At 40.4% G+C, this 23276-nt stretch overlaps 1 protein-coding gene across 2 annotated transcripts in view; it reads right to left on the bottom strand.

Moving 5' to 3' along the window:
- ddx11 (DEAD/H (Asp-Glu-Ala-Asp/His) box helicase 11) overlaps positions 1 to 23276 on the bottom strand; it is an 81351-nt gene that overhangs the window by 17661 nt on the left and 40414 nt on the right. For both annotated transcript variants that reach the window (XM_072268052.1, XM_072268053.1), the window contains 9 exons: positions 22726 to 22770; positions 21372 to 21439; positions 20222 to 20260; positions 19355 to 19472; positions 17830 to 17964; positions 14971 to 15083; positions 11221 to 11293; positions 7266 to 7369; positions 3946 to 4095 (listed from right to left, as the gene is read on the bottom strand). In XM_072268052.1, coding sequence (XP_072124153.1) covers positions 3946 to 4095; positions 7266 to 7369; positions 11221 to 11293; positions 14971 to 15083; positions 17830 to 17964; positions 19355 to 19472; positions 20222 to 20260; positions 21372 to 21439; positions 22726 to 22770 — 845 coding nt within the window. The remainder of the gene's footprint in view (positions 1 to 3945; positions 4096 to 7265; positions 7370 to 11220; positions 11294 to 14970; positions 15084 to 17829; positions 17965 to 19354; positions 19473 to 20221; positions 20261 to 21371; positions 21440 to 22725; positions 22771 to 23276) is intronic.

The raw sequence follows: 23276 nt of genomic DNA, 5'->3' as shown, positions 1-23276 counted from the left end.
GCATATGTTAGATATAAGAAGCAGGAGGAGCTCATGAGAAATATAGGGTAGCCAGGAAGGAGCTTAAGAAAGGACTTGGGAGAGCTTGAAGGGGGCATGTGAAGGCCTTGGCATGTAGGATTAAGGAGAACATGTGCCTGGAGGCGGAGGAGGTTGGGGAGGTCCTAAATGCTTTGCTTCAGTATTCACAAGTGAAAAGAACCTTGATCGGGTGACAGGCCTGTGTGCTGGACAACGTGGAGATTAAGGAAGAAGTTTTGGATCTTCTTAAAAACATCAAGACTGATAAGTTGTCCCCAGGGCCGGATGTGAAATACTCCAGGTTGCTGTGGGAAGTGAGGGAAGAGATCGCTGGAGCAGTAGCTATGATCTTTGGCTGCAGGGGAGGTGCTGGAGGATTGGAGAATGGCAAATGTAGCTCCCTCCTTTTAAAAAAGGTAATAGGGAGAATCCTAGGAACTACAGACCAGTGAGTCTTGCGTCAGTGGTCTGCAAACTATTAGAAAGGATTCTTAAGGATAGGATCTACGAACATTTGGAGAAGTACAGTCTACTCAAGGATAGTCAACATGGGTTTGTGAAGGGAAGGTCATGCCTCACGAGCCTAATTGAGTTTTTTGAAGAGGTAACAAAAGAAATTGATGGTAGGGCGGTACATGTGGTCTACATGGATTTTAGCAAGGCATTTGACAAGGTCCCCCATGAGAAACTCATCCAGAAAGTAATGAGGCATGGAATCATTGGATAAAAAATTGGCTCACAGGAAAAAAAACAGAGGGTAGTAGTGGAAGGAAAGTATTTTGCCTGGAGGTCGGTGACTAGTGGGGTGTAGCAAGGATCTGTCCTGGGACCCCTGCTCTTTGTGATTTTATAAATGACCTGGATGAAGAGGCGGAAGAATGGGTGAGTAAGTTTGTGGATGACACGAAGATTGGAGGAGCTGTGGATGGAGCTGTAGGTTGTCGAAGGTTTCAAGAAGATATAGACAGGATGCAGAGTTGGGCAGAAAAGTGGCAGATGGAGTTCAATCCAGATAAGTGTGAGAAGTGTGAGGTGATGCATTTTGGAAGGACAAACCAGAAGGCTGAGTACAGGGTTAATGGTCGGTTACTTAAGAGTGTGGATGAACAGAGGGACCTTGGGGTTCAAATCCATACATCCGTCAAGGTCGCTGCATAAGTTGATAAGATAGTTAAGAAGGCCTATGGGATGCTAGGCTTCATTAAGGAGATTGAGTTCAAGAGTAGAGAGGTCATGTTGCAACTTATACAAATCTCTGGTGAGACCGCACTTAGAGTATTGTGTTCAGTTCTGGTCACCTCATTATAGGAAGGATGTGGAAGCTATGGAGAGGGTGCAGAGGAGATTTACCATGATGTTGCCTGGACTGGAAAACAAGTCTTATGAGGCAAGGTTAGCAGAACTGGGACTTTTCTCTTTGGAGCATAGAAGGATGAGAGGGGACTTGATAGAGGTCTACAAGATTACGAGAGGCATAGATAGGGTGGATAGCCAGCACATGTTTCCTAGGGCACGAACAGCAAACACCAGAGGGCATATGTACAAAGTTAGGGGAGACGTCAGGGGTAAGTTTTTTTTACACAGAGGGTTGTGGGTGCCTGGAATGACTTGCCAGGGATAGTGGTGGAGGCCTAAATATTAGGGGTATTTAAGAGCCTCTTGGACAGGCACATGGGTGAAAGAAAGAGGATTACGGGGTAGTGAGGGTTTAGTACTTTTTTTAAAGGAATATATGGGTCGGCACAACATCAAGGGCTGAAGGGCCTGTACTGTGCTGTAGTATTCTAGTGTCTAATGATATCTAAAAATTTGACAAACTTCTATAGATGTGTGGTGCAGAGTATATAGACTGGCTGCACTACAGCCTGGAATGGAAACACCAATGCCCTTGAAAAGAAAGTCTTACAAAAAGTAGTGGATACGGCCCAGAGCGTCATGGGTAAAGCCCTCCCCACTATTGAGCACATCTACATGAAACGTTCTAGCAGGAGAGCAGCATTCATCTTCAGGGACCACCACCACCAGGGCATGCTCTCTTCTCGCTACTGTCATCAGGAAAAAGGTACAGGAGCCTTACGACTAATACCACCAGTTTCAGGAACCGTTATTACCCCACAACCATTAGGTACTTGAACATAAAGCGATAATGTCACTTACCCCATCACTGATATGTTCCACAACCTAAGGACTCACTTACAAGGATTCTTCATTTCGTTCTTGATATTTATTGCTTATTAATTTACTACTATTATTACTTTTAGTATTTGCAGTTTGTTGTTTTTTGCAGACTGACTGAATGCACAGTTGGTGTGGTCTTTCATTTTTCCTATTACGGTTATTATTTTATTATGGATTTATTGAGTATGCCCACAAGAAAGTGAATCTCAGGCTTGTTTATGATGACATATGCACTTTGATAATAAATTTACTTTGAATTGTGAAAAAAGACCGACAAATTGTGCCAATACAAAAGCACCAAGTAATAATAAATAAATGATATTGAGATGAGTTACTGAGTCCTTGAAAATGAGTCCAAAGGTTGTGTTCAATGATCAATTTTAAGTGTTGTCAAGAGTGACGATATCCACTGGTTCAAGTGCCTAACAACTGAAGGGTAATAACTGTTCCTAAATATAGTAGGGGTCCTTGATGGTGGATGCTACTTCTTGTGGCAGTGCTCTTTGTAGGTGTGTGCAATGGTGAGCAGGGCTTTACCCATGATGTACTGGACTCCATTCACCACTTTCTGGAAGGCTTTTCCATTCTTGGGCATTGGTACTTCCATACCAGGTCACGAAGCAACCAATCAGGATGCTCTCCACTGTGCATCTATAGACGTTTGACAAAATTTTAGATGACATGCTGAACCTATGCAAACATTGAAGAAAGTAGAGGTGTTTCTTTATCACATTTCTTCCTTGTCCCAATGCATTGTATTGAAAATTAGGCAGAGCCTCTTATGGTTGTCTGATTAATCACTTTGTGCATCTAGAAGTTAAGGAGAAAATGACACCATATCCTTTAATGAATGACAAAGGATCACAGACCAGTGGCACCGACTAAATTTAATTACTTTTATTGTCCTTCACTTTCCCCATGCCCCCAAAATATTTTCTCCTTTGAATATCAAAAGAAAATTATTTTTACAAATATGGTATGATTTTGCATCCAGCACCTTACCATGTCAGACAATCCAAACCCAAAACATCTGCTAAAGATATAAAAAGTGTTCACATCACTCCTTTTCCCAAACACCTTAAATGCAAGCCTTCAGATTATTGATCCTTCAGCCACTGGAATGCTCACTCCTCATTTACTCCAGGCATTCACGATGTTAAACGTTAAAGCAGGGGTAAAGCACTAAATCCTTAAACCTCAAACACGAGGAACTCTGCAGATGCTGGAAATTCAAGCAACACGCACAAAATGCTGGTGGAACGCAGCAGGCCAGGCAGCATCTATTGGAAGAGGTACAGTCGACGTTTCAGGACGAAGGGTCTTGGCCCAAAACGTCAACTTACCTCCTCCAATAGATGCTGCCTGACCTGCTGCGTTCTACCAGCATTTTGTGTGAAATCCTTAAACCTACTGTCTCCTGAAGAAATCGTAAGTGATTCCATACCTTGTCCTCTAGCCCACCTGATTTCCTTTGTGTATAAAATCTCAGCTTTGAACTTAAGCCACTAAGGGGGCTGTGGAATCTCAAAATGTATACAATTACAAAGATCTACAACTCTGCATAAATAATGTTTTTCTTCATCTCAATGTCTTATCCTGAGATTACAAACTGGGGGTAACAGACTCCAGACATCTACCCTAGCAATCAACAAGATCTTTCATTCTTCCAACATAGTGAGATCAGAACAGAGGAAAAGTCATTTTTATTACTGGGGTCAAAGAGTCACAAACTACAAATCAAATTACCTTCTTTTTGGCTTCTAGTTGCACCAACAGACCAGTCTTTTCCCAGTGTTTGTACACAAGATTTTCATACTCGTATGATGGAAAGAAGCATACAATACCACCTGGGACCACCTTACATAAATTGACCAGCACCCGACCACATTCATCCAGCTAGAAAGGAAAAAGATGATGTTAAAATAATGCAGAATATGAGACTTCCTTACTGCTCAGGCTTAGACAGGACTGGAAGATGCTGCAAGCATTACAAATTTTGTCTCACAGAACCAGCTGACCCACACGGACGAGGAATGATGTGCAGACAAGACTTCCACTGTGACTGGAAACCTTCAGAAATATTGCAGGCAATATCTTAGGGAGGCACAAATCAATGAAGACATTAGTCCTGTTATCCACTCCGAGTTCTGATCAACAGTCTGCATCTCCAGGATAGTCTTTATATTACAGCTGTACAATGATTGTTATAGTGGAGTACCTGAATACATTGATCACTATCCCCCAGAATTCTATTGGGAATTTTACACAAGGCCAGATTGATATTGCTATTAATACAAGAAATTCTGCTGATGCACACAAAATGCCAGAGGAAACTCAGCAGGTCAGGCAGTATCTATGGAGGGATATAAACAGTCAAGATTTCTGGCCAAGACCCTTCATTTCCAGACTGTAATACAATTGATGAAGTTCACCCTCCAAATAAATTAAAGCCATTACAATACTGTACACTGTTTTCAAATCGACTACTACAAAATGACAGGAGTTTTGATAAATGGGATCAGTACACATCGGTACAGGGTGGTCAAACATTGGGGCTATTTCAATATTGCATGAAGAGTTTTTCCATTTCCCAGTTGGTCCCAATACAACGCTTTGAAAAAAGTTTTCAGCTCCACAACTATTTTCACCTTTTACTGCCTCGTTTTCTAAATATAAAATATATTGAAGAAAGATTTTTTGAACTAATGTATACATCATTGTGCATCATGTCAAATCAAAAGAAAAATTCCAAAACATGCGAACAATTTACTAAAAATTATAAACTAAAATTGAGAGGTTGATAAAGTATACATTCTCTTTGTAATTACTATGTTAACTTTCCTCAGGTGCAATACTGTGTATTACCTTAAGAACCCACTCAATTTGTTGATGTAGAAAATTGGAGGATCACCCGTTTTCAATGAATTCATGAGAATAAATACCCGCTCTCTCTGTAAAGTCCAACAGTATGGTAGATTTTCAATAGACCAAACCAAAATGAAGACAAAAGAGCATTCAAGACAAGTCAGGGAAGTGATAATGGAGAAGCACAAATCTCAGAAAGGGTACAAGATCATCTCAAAGGCACTGAACATACTAGTGTAGTCCATCAAGAAAAACTGGAAAAAATATGAAACCACAATCACACTGCCTAGGTCAGGGTGTCCCTCTAAATTTAGTCACCGGAGAAGAATGGCATGTGTAAGAGAGGGTACTGTGACACCAACAGTCATTCTGAGTGAGCTGCAGAAGTCAGTGACTGCAACTGGAGATGAACTTCATGGCTTCATAATCTCTAAGGCCTTGCATAAAAGGGTATTTTTGAAATAGTGGCAAGAAAGAAGCCCTGGCTAAAAAAAAAAGCATATCCTTGCCCGTAAAGACTTTGCAAGGCATCACCTAGAAGATACTATAAAGATGTAGAAGAAGGTCTTGTGGTTGGATGAGACTAAGGTGGAACTTCTTGGCCTCAACACTTAAATAGTTCGTGCGGTGTAAATCTAATACTGTGTATCAGCCAGATAACACCATTCCGGTAGCATCATGCTATGAGAAGATTTTCAGCACCAAGGACTGGAAACCTGGTCAGGATTAATGGGAAGATGAACGCTGCTAAATACAGAGATCCTGGATAAAAATCTGTTAGCCTACGGGTGAGAAGTTAGTCTTTTAGCATGACCACGACCCAAAGCAGGCCGCCAGAGCAACCATGCAGAGGCTTCAAATGAAGAACAATTGATGTCCCTGAGTGACAAACAAGTGAGAATCTGTAGATACTGGAAATCTGAGCAACACACACAGAACACTGGAGGAACTCAGCAGGCCAGGCAGCATCTATGGAAAAATATGTCCTCGAGTGGCCCAGTCAGAGTCCTGACCTTAACCTGATAAAACATCTCAGGCAAGACCTTAAGATTGCTGTCCACCGCCACTCCCCAACTAACCTGGCAGAGCTTGAGCAACTCTGCAAGCAATGGGCAAATCCTGCTCCATCGTGTTGTGCAAAGCTAATAGAGACTTATCCAAATAGCTGCCAGAGGTGGTTCAGCTAAGTACTGAACGATGGGTGATGAATACTTTTGAACTGCTGACATTTCAGGTTTTCAATTTTTAGTTTTTCATGCTTTATAATTTTCTGGTCTCTACTGTGAAACATTTGAATGGCATGGTAGCATAGTGGTTACCACACGCTTTACTGTACAGTGACCCAAGTTCAATTCCTGCCACTGTCTGTAAGGAGTTTATACGTTCTTCTCGTGACTGCATGGGTTTCCTCTGGGTGCTGGGCAGTGCTGCTTGAAGGGCTGGAATATCTCAATAAATAATAATAATAATAAAAGTAAATAAAGGAGCATGTGATTCACAAATAAAACAAAAATCTCAGTTAAATTGATCAAAATCCCTGGTTGTAATTCTCATTTATGTGAAGAAAGGGTTAGGGGTTGAACACTTTTACTGAAGTCTATTAACAATAACAGTTTATACTGTGTTTAACGCTGCCCCCCCCCCATTATCCCAGTTTATATGCATTTATTTATTGATTGGGATACAGTGCGGAATAGGCCCTTCCTGCCCTTTTAGCAGCAATCTCCTGATTTAACCCTAGCCTAATCACGGGACAATTTACAATGATCGATTAACCTACTAATGGGTAGGAATTTGGACTGTAGGAAGAAACCAGAGCACCCAGTTTCACAGGAAGAATATATACAGACAACAGTGGGATTTGAACCCAGACTGCCAGTACTGTAAACCATTGTGCTAACAACTACGCAGCTGTACCACACAATCTGTATAACTTGGAGTAAAAACCTATTAGCAGGAATAATTCCTTCAATAACACACATGTTCCATTACTTCCTTCTGATTCCTTGACAAATGCATTTTTCAAACCCCAGAATATTTGTCAACATAATCTCTGAGCCAACTTTAACCATACAAAAACATTTAGAAACATTTTTAAGTTATTAACTAAGGCAGGTAGCTGTGGTTTAGGCAGAAACATTGTTGTCGAATCAGATTTGGGCAGGAAACAACTGGGATAATACAGAATTTAATGTACTCACCAGTTGTGGCTTGTCCCTCTTCTGAAAGGTGAATTCAAGCTGCTGTCCTGATGGACCACTACAGAGGATGATGGGCAAAATATTTTCCGGTGGAATTACATGACCTTAGAGATTTCAAGGAAGAACAATCAAATAATTAGAACATTTCAAAATAAACATTACACAAAGCAAACAAAATTATGAAAATAGAACTGTGCCATCTTGTTGTATGGAAGCCTTCTGTTGGAAATTTTACAAGATTTAGCAGTTCTTGAATGGTTGACCAGGTTCCTCATTTGTAGGGAAGTGGGCCCTACTTCTCACCAACATCAGCAGTGGTCACATAATGAAGATGCCCATTTAGATGTCCAAAATAATGTTGGTACAAAGGATTAGAGATTCTTCAGAACTACTACAGCCCAACCAACTATGGTATTAGATTCTGAGTATATACCATCTGACCAGTAGGTTACGAATGAGCAAACTGCAGATGGCATCATCCTCCAGATAGCAAGTTAAAATCAGTAAAGTAAGGAGAAAAGGAAGTTCTCTCCAGGTTTAGAAAAAAAACCTCCAAACCATGAAGCAGAAACTCAAGAGGCCCTGAGTGAATAATCTGTCCAAGTACCAGAGCAAGATGTTCCTGCTATAACACTAATTAACCTCTTGGATACTGAAGAGACAGAATATGCCCCAGTCTGTTCAAATATCTATGAGACAACTAAGATGAAAAGAAATATGTAGAGAAAACATTGATGTCAGTGATAAACTCTTTCATTTGCATCTCAATGTGCACACTCCATAGTTTAACACATGCAAATCAAGAGTCACTCATTGCTTAATCGGAGGCTGCAGCACTGATTTCTGCATCTCTGGATATCTCACGATATCAGGCTGCAGGAACAATTAGCGACAAGTAGCTTAAACAATGGAGGAATGATTTTAATGTATTTTAATATTACTGTTGCAATTGAGTAGCACTGCAAAGATCATTAAAACTAAATATAGGCTGCACAATTGAAGACCTTGGTTAAATGGTAAATTGGTTTATTAAAGATTAGCTTTATTTGTTACAAGATACGGCAAAATGTGTCATTTGCATCAAGACCAACATCATCTGAGGATGTGCTGTGGGTAGACAATTGTCAGCATGTTTCTGGAAACAACATAGCTGTCCACAACTCAATAACCCTAACCCGTACATCTGGGAGAAAGCCTGCAGTGTCACGGGGAGAACTTACAGACTCCTTAAAGACAGTGGCAAGATTTGATCACCAAATTTCTGATCACTGGCCCTATAAAGGGTTATGTGAACTGCTATGTTAATGTCACATGTACTGAAGGACAGTGAAAAACTTGTCTTGCATTACTGTTCAAACAGTTCACTTCATTACAGCAGTGCACTGAGGTAGTTTAAAGCACAACAATAACAGAATCCAAGTGTAAGCATTACAGAGAAGTGCAGTACAGGTAGACAAGGTCACAATGAGCTAGATTGTGAGATGGAGAGTGCAATTTAACATATTAGGGAACTGTTCCTTAGCTGTCCTTGAGCCTGATGGTATGTACTTTTAGGTTTTCGAATCTGCTGCTCGCTGGGAGGAGGGAGAAAAGTAAAAGACCAAGGTGAGTGGAGTCTCTGATTATGCTGACTGCTTTACTGAGGCAGTGAGAAGTGTAGACTGTCTATGAAAGAGAAGATGGCTCCTGTCATTGCTGAGAATGCATCCACAACTCTTTGCTGTTTCTTGCAGCCAAATTTCTTTTGCCTTCTGAGGAAGTAAATGCACTGGTGAGCTTTCTTGGTTGTGGCATCTATGTGGATGAACCAGGACAGGTTGTTGATCCAGGTTCAGAATGAGATTTATTTAGATAGACAGATAGATAGATACCTTATTGATCCCAAAGAAAATTATAGTGTCACAGTAGCATTACAAGTACACAAATATACAAAGATTAGAAGAGAAGCAAGGAAGAATAACAAATAATTTACCACAAACAGTCTAACAGGAGGGGGTCATCACTTCCCCAGCTATAGGTTGACTCATTATACAGCCTAAAGGCTGAGGGCAACAACGACCTCATATAGTGCTCTTTGGAGCAGTGCAGTTGTCTTAGTAACACATGTACATGGAGACATACAGTGAAATGTGACGTTTGCAATAACACACCTTCTGATATGCTGAGGGCCTCCTGCAACTGTCGCCATGCATTCCAATGCCAACATAGCATGCCCGCAATGCTCAGCAGAATAACACAGAACACAAGCAACAAAACATCAGCAGAAACAAGTCCCCTTCCTTCCTCCACCCTCCCTTCCATCCACATACATACAACTCCTGGATAGGCCTCCAATTTCCAGATCCAGGTTTCAACCATTGGGCTTTGACTTCCTAATTACCAATCGACTTTCAGGCTCTGATCTTTGGTATCAACCCCTAGACTAGCTGAATGCAGAAACCAGAACTCCGGGCTTGAACTCTGGGAACACTGACTGACGGGCCCTAGTGATCTGCTTGTAATGGGCACCCAATCCTGGGACAGACCAAGATCTATGGATTCATCCACCGTTTCTGGCTTGGGAACACCCAGATCAACCTCTTTGATACTAGATTTGTCGTGCAGTAGTCATTAATGCACGATACATTGCTTTTCCTAGGTTACCAGAACGATGGTGATCTTCTTAAAGAAGATAGGAGTCCTCAACACACCTACTGATGAAGGTGGCATGCACATCTAGACCTGCTGCTCAGTCTTTCAAACAGACCAGTCTACCAACTCAAACAGTTGTACAGAATCTCATCTATCTCTTTATACCAGCACTGGACAACTTTTTGTACCAGATCCTCTAGTTTCAGCTTCTGTTTGTTCTGGTGGTGTGACTTACCAAAGTATGGTGGTGGGAGAGGAGTGTTTTATAGGCATCTTTGATAGTTATGATCAAGGGTGTTTGACTGTGGTGGGACAGGAGACCTGCTGGTAGCATTTTGGTGACACACTCTAGAAGTTGGTGTGGTTTAAGTCATTGGCTATGATGACGAAGGCCTCAGGATAACCCACTTCAAGGCTGTTGATCGTGGACTCCAGTTTAATTGCAGGCTTGGGGCGAGTGGCCAGGGGCAAGTGACTTCAACAATCCCAGAATCAAGTCCACTCCAGTTTTGGAGTTCTAAGTTGGTTGATGAAGCCATTGTGGTGATGCACTTCTTTCACTACTTATGCAGGCCTTCAGTGTCCTCCTAATGCATAATCTTCAGGTTCTCCGTTACATCCCTCAGGCTCCTTTTCCACCGAGCAGTTATGGCTCCGAGATTCCCTGGAGTTTCTGAGATGTGGCGCTTCAGGGCAGCATTGAGCACATCCTTGAATCCTTTTCTTTGTCCACCTGGTAACCTTACCTCACAACATGATTCAGAAGGGTGTGTTTCAAGAGTCTGAGCCCAGATCAGTCACCACTGCACTGCTCAGAGAGAATGATGCATATGGTTAGGCAACAGAGTTGGTCTTTTGATGTAATTAGACCTTGTCATTTTGGGTGATTTTTTTTTAGTATTAGATTGCTGGACTAGAAAATGGTTTAACAGAATGTGAAAGGACAAACCATAGACACGGCACAAAGGTAAAGAATGGACACTGGGCCAGTAAAGCACAAATCTAGATGAACAAAGAGAATGCTTTTTTGTAAATGCAACTGTTACTCTGGATGGAATATTAAGAGTATCAAGAATGAATCGGGCTGGGAGACGGGCTTGAAATTTTCCTCCTGAATGGCACATTGTGGATGGCAGAGGCTGTTATTCATTAGCAGTGTCATATTCCTTTGTATAAAATTATTGCTTAGTGAAATCAGTGACTCATATCTGAAGTAAAGGTGTAAAAGATCCACCTTCCTCTCCCTCTCTGTGTTCAGAAAAAGGGCAACAAGTCAGTTACTATGATATTATTAAGGCACGAGCAGGACTCAGCCTGGACTCACCACAGGAAAATTCCACCAGCCTGTCTGCAGAGACACCCGAAGTGAATAGGAGCTGGTCTTTGAATTCTGCCACCTGGCGAAAGGATTGGAAATACCATGGAGATTATCAGAGTGTAACAGGTTTCTTCATTTCCCTGTACTGCAATTACTGCCTATTGGACCTCACTCTAATGACAATGGTGTGCAACTGCTCAAATCCCTCATTTGTTTCCTCATACCTTTGCTTCCTCAAAAATGATGCCTTCTGATTTTATCTCCTCTTCTTTCCTACTCTTACTAGCCCAAATGATATTCAACATCATGGCTTTGACCCTTTTCAAGAGATCAATAATGGGAACAGAATAATTTATTCTTAAATCATAAAGTATCTTCACACCTTTCCAGTTAAGTACTGAAACTCTCAAATGGAGTCAATTAATGCCATTATTGCTATATTTCCTTTGGTCTATTCTTAGTATAAATTAGATGTAAATGTTTTATTTAGAGTACAGTAACTGTTCGCTTAAATTAACATTCGTAAATATACTTCTTTTAATTGTATGCAGTGCATGACCTATTATTTCTTGCTGGGGCCAGTAAATCACACAGCATTCACACAAACCAGGGTTTGGGTGGGTGAGACATCCCTCAGAGATGGCAGGACCAAAGCTGTATACACCCAAGATGGATGAAGCTGGAGAAAGGTGGGTTTATCGCCGCGGAATCCAGTGGCTGTTGGCGAGGGGCTAGCGAGCCAGTTTTCCAGAGATGCCCAGTAAAAGGGGGTTTCATATTCATAACAGGATGGGCGAATTATTGCACAAATAGGCCAACAGAAATGATAAATAATTTCTCAGTTACCCGTCTACAGACACTTAGCCTTGCAAGTATTTCCAGTACTTTGCTTTATTTCAGATTTCCAAAGTAAACATAAAAAAATAAGCATTCTTAAATATTGGAATTAAAAGTGTTCAATCTAATAGAAAAGCAACTGCAAGATGACCATGAGTGGGAACCGAATATTCCAAAGATTACATATTTCAGCAAGGTTAGTGGAATGGACATTGACTTCCATCAGATGTGATTAGCTTGTGTGAAGATAAGAGACAAACAAGGGCAGAACACATGGTGCAGTAATCTACAGAATTTCCAAAGTATTGTTGAAATTTATTGAATTGAGGATGTAATTAGAAGGGTGGACAAAGCACAGTAGATTTAGATTTGAATTGTCAAAAGGCTTCCATTATATGCCCATTCAAAGGTTACCGCAGGCGATAAATTTTCACGGAATTGAGGGTAATATGGACAGCAGATTGATATACAGCCAGAACAGGGATAAATAAATCATTTTCAATTTAGTGAGTTACAATAATGAGAGGTCTCAGAATCAACCATTTACAATCTATTTGAATAAATTAGATGAAGTGACTACTGCAATGTACTTGATTTTTCTGACACAGGAAACTGACTAGGATTGCATAATTCTTTTGGTAGGAAAAACAGAAGAACAGAATATCACAAAGATAGAGTGAGACTATTAAATGATTTGCCATTGAGGTTCGTGTAAGAAACAGAAAGTTAACATGGTACAGCAATTAAGGGAAGTACTGCAATGTTAGTCTTTATTTCGAAAGGAGGTACGTAGTGAGAAGTTCTGCCTAATCTGAAGTAATATGTGTAGTTTTGGTCTCTTTATTTAAAACCCAGCACAAAGCCCTGGAGCATCCCACCTTAAGGATTTCCAACTAAAAGTGACATTTATCATTACCATTTTCTGCCCATTAACCAGCCTTCCATAAATGCTAATATTAAAGGCTGAGCAGCAAAGGTTCATCAACATGATTTGTTTAATGTGGGGATGGTCCCACTGGGAAAGAGAGAAGACTGGGCCGACAATTAAAATACATAGATTCTCTGAGGAGGCTTAACAGGGTAAGTGAGAAATGGACACCTTCCCCGATGGAGTCGTTTTTAAAGACAGAGGAGGAATTACTTGTCTGAGGTTGAGAATTTTCAGAATTTTATATCCCAAGAAAACAATGTTTGAACATTTAGATCGAAATAGAATTTTGGAAGTGGGGTGGGTTCTGAAATTGACACTTATAGGGAAAAGAGGAGGGGAGTTAAGGCCAAACAGCGACCACTATACTGAATGGTAAAAAAAGGTCAAAATGCTGAATGGCCTTTTCCCTTTCCTAATCCTTACATCTTAGAACAACTTCCTGCATGACTCATTGTACTTTGGAAAAGAAGTTGTAAAATCCTTAGTTTCCTGCTACGTATCTAAAAAAAATAAGGATTTTATCATTGAAGTGAACTATATTAATGCTAACGACCAATTACCGATCTGAACTCTCTAGAGAAAGGAATGAAAACATAGTGACATCAACCAGATTTGCTGACATTTATATGTCGGCAGTGATGAAGAACAAAACGTCAGGAAGGCAATGGGTCACAGCTGGAACTGGAAAACTTGGTGAATTGCAGGGGTGAGGTTACAGTGGAGTTTGAGAAAAATGAAGGTTATTTAATACCTTGATGGTACAGGAAGCTCATTTTGGTTAGTTGGGATCGGCATAATTCGCCAGTTGTAGTAGTTGTGGTACAATACTGGAGAGTTAGTTCACAAGAATGGGGCAAGAATTACGGGTAGATGACATAATGTAAATGCTGTTTTCTTTGAAGGAGTGGAGAACATCGGGCTCATTATACCTGTAATGGCTCCCTAAAATGGTTCAGCCCGAAGTTGTACAATATCAGGGGCTGAGAATGATGGTTTCAGTGCTCCCAGAGATGAAATCTCAACGCATCTATGGATCGATGCCCCATACAGATACAGGAGACACTGATGCTGCTCAGATGGTAAGAGTGCACCATATAATGCAAGACTCATAGAACCCAAACAAAACTGTGTGTATAGTTTTGTATAGGGGGATCACATTGAAACCTACCAAATACTGAAAAGCCTAGATGGAGAGGATAGAAGCAGAGGCCGCAGCTTCAGAATAGAAGGACCCCACTTCAGAACAGAGATGAGGAGGAATTTCTTTAGCCCAGAGGGTGGTGAATCTGTGGAATTAATTGCCACTGGCAGCTATGGAGGCCAAGTTATTAGGTATATTTAAATAGGTTCTGGATTCATAAGGACATCAATGGTTTTGGGGAAAGGTAGGAGAATGGGGTTGAGAGGAAAAATAAATGAGTCATGATTGAATGGCAAGGCAGACTTAATGGACTGAATGGCTTAATTCTGTTCTTATGTCTTATGCTCTTACAGAACAGAGAATAGTGCCCAGCACAAACCCAAAACAAGACAATTATCTAAGATATTTGCATGTCAATGACAAGATATATTTTGTTTGGAGGGGTAGTGGCTGGTGGGAAAGGAAGATGCAACTTGGATATAAAGCCTATGTTACTGTCGCTATTTCTCCCTTTTCTGAAGGCATTCAGAGAAGCATTTGAACATATCTATAATCAACCAGAAGGGCATTATAGTCAAAACTGGTGATGGACTAACATGTTACCACACATGCACACAGCATTGCATATCAGACATACAGAATTCCTGGATATTGATAGGGAGCTAGAATGTAGAATGATTTTCTCCTCACTGGATGGATCTGCTAAGAATATCTACACAGCAAAGGAGCGAAATGGTTTGCCTCAGTTCTCCCCAATGGAATTAAGTGAAAACTGAAAACCAAATTGGGGAGCTGGTAAAATCTCCCTGAACCAAAACACCACCCATGTGGCATCAGGAAGACTTACCGGTTGCATTGTGCCTCCAGCGATGACCACTGCTCGACTCTCCTTCACTATCTCAGCAAAGTGGACCGCTGGGTTCAGCAGCAGGAACTTCAGGCTGCTCTGAGACACCGTACCTAGGGGATAGACAGAACAAGCGTAAGATTGAATCAAACCAGGATACGGTGTTCAAGCAACACACATCAAAGTTGCTGGTGAAAGCAGCAGGCCAGACAGCATCTCTAGGAAGAGGTATATAGTGTTGCTTGACCACATCTATCATTTGGTTTGGTTTCAGAGTCCATAACTAAGGCATTGGGTTTAGATGCTGATAGGTAGCAGAAACAAGCTAATACTTTACTCCCCACTGTTGAGAGCCCTGGGTGGTGGAAAATAGGGAGACTGATAGATGGGAATCAGGGGGTGTCACAGTGAAGGCCAAAGTCAACCAAATGATCGAACTAAATTTAATCAGAACTGTGATCACGTATTCCCTATAACATAATGGGTTACTCTGAAGCGCAATAACAGACTGTTGTAGGGAGAATAGTGAGGGTTAATAACTGGTAAATAGGGATGTGGATTGTGCTTATGTGGTAACAGAGAACCACAGATAAAGCCTAAAAATGGAGACACGGAATGCAACAGCGACTACATCCAGGTTTCAGAAACTTCACTTATTGTGTTATAGCAACCAACTGATGCAATAGAAAATTATATCTATTAGAGACACAGTGTGGAACAGGGTCTTCTGGTCCAGTGAGCCATGCCGCCCAACAACCCACCTATTGAACACTAGTCTAATCGCAGGACAATTTATAATGACCAATTAACCTACTAACCAGTACAACTTTGGATTGTGGGTGAAAGCCAGAACATCACCCAGAGGAAACCCATATGGTCACGAGGAGAAAGTACAAACTTTTTACAGACAGTGCCAGAATTGAATACTGACATTGCTAACTGTAATAGCATTGCACTGAATGCTACGCTACCATGGCGTAGACCTACGGGTAATCATTTTATCTTGTAATCAGGACCTACTCAGCTACTTAATTTCTGTAGCCACCATCCTCTTATCAAAATGTAGCTTTAGTGGTAATCTTGTCAACTGAGAATGTAAATGCTGTCCCAAATTCATGGTCAGCTAGATCAGCTTTGACTGGTCTCCTGGTGTGCATCAATTTTTAAATAAATAGCCTGTTATTTTGAAGACCAGTTCCGTGTGATCTTTAAGTTTGTGCTTGTACAGAACATGTGACAACATCTTACAAAAAGCAACTGTGAAATAAATAATATATAGCCCCTCCTCAGGATTTGGCAGGGTTCTGTTCCTGAGAACTATTTGTAACCCAAGCTCTTCCTAAGTCAGAAATGAAGAAAAGCAGTGCGTGGGAAAGGATCTCAGAAACAGCTGCAATAGGAGTGCAAGTGGGTATGCGAACAGCGGCAGCCAACTGGCCTTAGTGTGTGAAAATCTGCTCAGTGCTCGCAGTTCTGCGTAGTTCCACCCAACTCCTGATTGTTCCAATGAGGAGAGAAGACATGCAGAAATGCCCCCTTCTCACCTGGCAGAAGGTGCTTGCAGCAGCTGGCAAACCCATCCCTATTCATCCTGCCAGTCTCCCAAATGTTCGTTCGTATGTACAATATTCTTTAAGTTGGGCATTCGTTTCCCAAGGAGGATTGGCATTGAACTAGTTGTGATCCACTTGCTCAAGGCAGAATTGCTAATCCGACTAGAGCTGCCTGCCACCCCTGCACCTCTCCTCAGTTATTTCAGACATTCCCACAAATGAGCAGATCTAAATCCCATTCCATAATGGGCCTACAATTCCCTCAATTGCTGGACATCAAATCTATTTCCATCACCTTCTCATTCAGAAGGGAGAAGTGCAATCCATTTGTAACACAGATGGTAGTGGATGGAATCCTCAGTTCATGGATTTGACTCTTAGATAGTGCACAAGGTAGAACACTACCATTATTTACAGGGCTGCCCTTAGACTTGAGAAAGTGCTCCTTTGCAAATGTGATTGTGTTGGCCTTTGCCAGAATACATAAACCAGAAACATGAATGAGGTGGGACCCAGTGTGGCAGACGACCAGCCACAGTGCAACCATTCAGCTTCAGCGGACCAGTCCCTTCAAAAAAGAGTGACAGAGAGAGCGAGAGAGAGTGGGTGAGTGAGAGAGTGAAATTGTCAGCATGTATGAACTGTAGTTATCAACTTCTGCACTAACCCCAAATGAACAAGACAACAATCTGTCTTAAGGATTGGTCAGTTGTGAAAACTGACCATGTCATCAGGGATAATCAGGTAAGACCTCAAAACAGTGGCATCCAGTAGAGCTGCTGCCTCAACTCCAGCAACTCGTGTTCAATACCAACCTCTGGTGTTGCTTGTGTGGAGTCTGCAGGCTCTCCCTATTACTGTGTGGGATTTCTCGGAGTGCTTCAGTTGCCACTCACATCCCAAGGATGTGCGGATTAGTAGGCTAATTCACTGTAAACTGCCTGCAGTTTGCAGGAGGTAGAATCTAGATGTGGGGGTGTTGATGGGAAAGCGGAGAGAATAGTTGCAGGGAAAATGAGCAGAATGGGATTGTGCTGTAAACTGGCAGAACCTTGATTAGCTGAAATGGTCTCTTGTAAAAAAAAAACATGGACAGATAGTTTGCATAGATTGAAGGAAGATGGAAACGATGGAAGGATTGGGCAAGAAGAGGATGGGAATGGCGGTAAGTCCCTGAGAGCTACAAACTGAGAAGAGATAGTCAGAGGCAGAGCAAGGAGTGAAAATGATCACCAAACAGAAAACACTAAATAAACTAAACTAATAAAAGATGGAATTTGCACTTGGTTCCAACACTGATTCCCACCTTGTTTCTGAATGACCACTCGCCCATCCTTGTTGGTGCTGGTAAGGGCAAAGAGAAACCCCTCAATGTGCATCATTGGCGATGCCATGAGAGGCTGCTCCTTCTCCAGGGTCTCCTCCTGCTCATGGAGTTTAACTGAAAAATAAATAAAACGCAAAAACTGGTTATAAAAACACAAATAGAGCATTTGGCAAAAATTAGACTGATAAGAATTCTAGAACTTTCTCAAAACAACTCGCAAATCAATATTTGTATCTTACTCCTTTTACCATTGTCTTTTCATTCTCACTTGCTTTGATCATATGGTGGGTGACCTGACTGGTGAACATTTCTACACGCTATATCATTATTTACTGATAGATACACTTAAGTGGCTTTGCAAGTCTGAATAAAGGGTAACAAATTGTCTGATCTTGGAAGACGATGTTTGCTCTCCCTCAAGTTACACATTGTCCTAGGGCTACTGTTATTAATCTGGGGTTATTATTATTAAACTTGTGTTCACAGTACAAACTTAGCTGCACTAACATTAACAACGTTCCAAGTGTTTCATAGAAGCATAATCAACCAAAGATGAAAAGTTTGGTTGGGAGGATAGACTTCTATCAAGGAGTAAATTCCTTAGCAAGCCTGGACTATTAGAAGACATGTTCACCAGTGACTGAGCAAGGTAATAGCGATGTACAGACAATTACAGGAACAAACCACTGAAAAAGTCAGAGAAACCAGAAATGACAAAGGTTTTCATTCTTAATAAAAATTAATTCTATACATTGGGTGTTATGTTGACTATGATGAAGAGTTTTGGCCTGAAACATCTATTATTTATTTCCTCTCCATAGATGCTGCCTGATTGACTGAGATCCGAAAGCATTTTGTGTGTGTTGCTCTGGATTTCCTGCATCTGCAGAATCTCTTGTGTTTATGTTGATTGCGTTATGGCTGAATGAGACAATGCAATGAGATGACCATCCTATATTCCCCTCCTGTTCTTTTAGCATAATGATCCTTCCCTCCAGGATCTTTTAGAATTTACTTCTTTCTGTTTTGTACATTCTATTCAATACTTACAAACTGATCTCCTACACAGGATAACCACTTGGAAGAATATCTCCAGTATTTAAGCCGTAGCTGGAGCTCCCAATAACCTGTCACTTCATTTCTGTCTTATTCCACTCAGTTACTTAGTTTTCTTAACATTATTTAGAACTTAGCTTTCACAGAATTCACCTTCTTATACTGTAACTATGAATAATTCATAAAAGTAGCTATTGGTAAACCATGAACTACAAACATAACAATTTGTTTCTTTTAACTAATATGTCTCATGAAACAAATTACAGATGTGACTCAATTTTGCAGAAAACTAATTCATGCAATGCTCATTAGAAATCTTTACAGTGATCGCAAAGGTGCTTGTAGAATACCCCAGAAATGATTTGAGCAAATTTATAACAGAACTTGAGTAAGCTTACAACAGTTTTGCCACGTATCCCTAGGAAAAATCTCAGGAATAGTCACTGACCTTGACCACTGGATTTCTCATTAAGACTCTGTAGAAAATCCACAAGAGCAGCTGTCTGATTTTGTGCACTGACTGGTTTTAAAACTGAATCCTGGTACTTCTCTACAAACCCGAACAGCTGTGGAATTAAGGGAGCCAGTAAAACATCTCGATGAAAACAATGGGAAGCAGTAGAGGATACCCCATTAAATACATTTAACAATACAGTTACATAAATTTAATTAAATATGTGGAAAAAGTGGAGCTAAGTCCATGGCTCCTAGTCCTTATGTTTTTGTATAATGCCAAACACAATTACTGGCAATAACAAAACAGACTGATCTTTGAGCGAACACCCCATCATCTATCTCAGTAAAATCTCAAAGCCTCTCATACACGGGATTCAAAGGAAATGTCACCGACCTCCAAAAATGCTCATTTTGAGCACATCTCCTGTTGAAATGATCCTTTGCAAAGGGAGAACTTCATTTATGTAAGCAAGGAAGACTTTAAAATGTGAACACCAAGGGTAGCTGGAGCAAAACTCCCTCTACACTGCCCCATTAAATATCTGTAAGGCAGATCATTATGGCTCGAAGTGCAAAGCTCCTTTCACTTACATTCAAACAACTCCCCCTATTCTTGATCACACCACTGTAATCTTTATCATGTTTACAACTCCCAGCATAAGGATCCAAGAAGATTAACAATATTGTACCACCTTAAGAGTCTTTGGGCTCTTGTCAACCAGTTTCTGTGCAGGCATTTAACTGAGATGAACTATTAAACCCATGCTGAAACACAAGCCTGAGAGGCACTATGCATGCAGTTCCACTTAAACTTAGTGAGAACAAACTTACAACTCTACTGTCATCAATAAACACCTACCTTTCGACTGAGCATACTCTTTGTATAGTAGCGCTGTACCTGTTATTAAAAAAAAAAAGACAATATATCAAGAGCTATTTCATGGCCCTGTCAGTGGTACTGAGGTAAGAGGTAAGGAATGATTGGTAGAGATCCCAATTCCACCTATCACATGACTGTAAATTCATAAACTTTCCTTCCCTTCTTCCTATGAATGGGCTGATATTTTACAACAACGGAATCATTAAGCACGGGAGGTTACTTAATCCATAGCAGCTTATAGCAGCTCTTTGAAAAGCTTACATTTTACCTATCTTTTCTCAGATTTTGAATGTGTCTTTTTTCAGGACAGATTGAATCTGTTTCTTATCACAGGCCTCCCTACAATCAGGGATATCTTCCATCATTAAAAACACTCACCACCTGGGACATGCCCTCTTTTCATAACTACCATCAGGGAGGTAGTACAGGAGTCTAAAGGCCCACACCCAACATTTTTGGAACAGCTTCTTCCCCTCTGCCATCAGATTTTTCAACGGTCAATTAGTCCTGAACACTACTTTGTTATTCCTTATTTGCACTATTTTATATTTTTTATTCTAACTTGGTAAGTGTTTACTAATTTACTGCACTGTACTGCTGTCACAAAACAACAAATTTCGCAACATACTGTATGTCAGTGATAATAAACTTGATTCTGTGAAGCGGTAGCTTGTGTATTTTGAAGCATAGCTGCAATTTCAAGGAATGGCAGTTGTCAAAATAACTAGAAGTACAATTTGTGACCTTTAGAAGTGGCATGCTCAAGACAATCCAATCCAATTCTAGAAGTGAGAGAAAAGATGAATTTATGAATATTCCAAAGGCTGGAAAATAAAACAGTGACTAGTACACCTAGCCAAAGCCAAGCAGAGGCAAGTCTGTTGGTTTACTGCTGTCCCCACTTCAGAGTGAGAAATAGCATTTTAGGAGAGAAAAACAAATAGATTTACTAGTGCAATGTACTGCAATACACAGGTTGATTCCTGATAAGAGACAGCCAATGTCAGTCTGAGTCAAAACTTGAAATGAAGTGATCAACATCACTGGGAAAGGACTGTAGTAGTGGAGTGGGGGTAAGCTGGAAAACAAACATCAGAAGGCCTCTTCACTGCACATCAATACTACTTACTTTGAAGAGGTTGATGTTGTCAAACTGAGCACGAAAGAGAAAATCATTGATAGACTGGAGCTCAGTGCCTTGAGAAAGAATGAGAAAAACAATGAGATTTGAAGTCAAGGCACATCAATTAAACAAATATCAGAGTAGGCACAGTATGGCACGGTAGTATAGAGGTCAGCACAATTTCCTTACAGCACCAGCTTTAAGATGGGGGCTTTGGTTCCTGCTACTGTCTGTAAAGAGTTTGTACATTTTCCCTATAACCACGTGGGTTTCCTATGGGTGCTCCACTTTCTTCCCACTTTTCAAAAGCATAGGTTTACAACTAATAAATTGTGGGCATGCTATGCTGGAAGTGTGGCGACTCTTTTGGGACTGCTCAGCATAATCCTCACTGATTTGATTTGACGTAACCAACGTTTTCACTGTACATTTCAACGTACACATGACAAATAAAGCTAGCCTTTGACTGTCAAGTGTAAGAACTACAAATATAAATGCTCACTCTGACAATGAACTAAATCACTTTAATAACAAACTGGCTACACTCTGATAATAAAATGAATACACACATTGACATCATTTACTGATCTTTGCTCCAGATTTGTTTATTTTTATGTAAATTTAAACTCTCACAAGCTGAATTTCGTATTTTTCCACATTTCCTTCTGACACTGAAGGAAAGCATCACATCCACACTGGTTCTCAGAACATTCCCATTTTCTCACTAATTTTCCTGGCAAATAGCCATTTCTAACATTTTGAGTGTGAGTTTTACACCTCCACTATATTCTAATAGTTATTTTTATTCAAATGGTTTAACTTTAACATCTTATCTTCTTGGCTCTGCATCCTCTCAGAGTAACCACTTTATCCTTTCCTCACTTTGAATACCAAGTTGATCAATGCTCTCCAGCTGACTAGAACGCTTAGTCCTCACAATCTAACCCCTTTGAGCATATGATCGGGAGTGATCCGTCATAAGCTAAGGATACTACTCCACTTTCAGGCCTACATCAGGCAGAGCACATCACTTTTTAATGAATTAGCTCAATCTTTAACACACATTACTTCCAGTGCAAATCAAGCAATGAAAAATAAACTCACAGCAAAGCATCCTTCCTATACAAGTATACTAGACAGCTGAATATACATCTGCAAGTATAGGATATGAAAATCTATTGACAAAAGTCATTCTAATCAAAGGGCCTGTACTATAGTATTCTACGTTCTAATCAAATTTCAATGGCTTTCAGTTCACAGCATATATAAAAATTCAAGTTAGTGGATTACAGAACAGGGGGTAGTTTCCCTCCTGTTCAAACTAATTAGCACAGAATACTGATGTACCCATGTCACTTACCTTCCTGACTAATCTTCTGCATGTTAGGATTTTGTCCAACTTTTCCTAGTTAATCATAAAATAGGAAATTACTGAAAAAAGCTAAAACATGCAGAGAAAGCACTATAAATGAACAATAGTCTTCAGAAAGCAGGAACCTGATGTTTTAGTGGACAAATTACTGGGTTCAACTCCAAATCAGAGACTGAAGGAACCGTCTCACTAATGGCAAAAAACAAACAGCTTTTGTTCAAATTCAAAAGACCAGAGGTTAGGATTAGGCATTAAATTATCTGAGACCTCTGGAAAGTAACATTTTGGGCCTGATGCATATTCTTTGTATACGTTGAAAGGACTCATTACAGATAGAGTTCAAAGTTCAAAGTAAATTTATTATCAAAGTACATATGTCATCATATACTACCCTGAGATTCATATTCTTGCAGCATTCGCAGTAAAGAAATGCAATAGAATCTATGAAAACCTACACATAAAGATTGACAAACAACCAATGTGCAAAAGATGACAATCATTGCAAATGCAAAAAATAATAACAAACAAACAAACACACA

Source organism: Mobula birostris, chromosome 9 (genome assembly GCF_030028105.1).
Source record: "Mobula birostris isolate sMobBir1 chromosome 9, sMobBir1.hap1, whole genome shotgun sequence".
NCBI classification, from domain to species: Eukaryota; Metazoa; Chordata; class Chondrichthyes; order Myliobatiformes; family Myliobatidae; genus Mobula; species Mobula birostris.
Note: the sequence above shows the minus strand (reverse complement) of the source record. Positions and strands in the feature narration are given on the sequence as shown.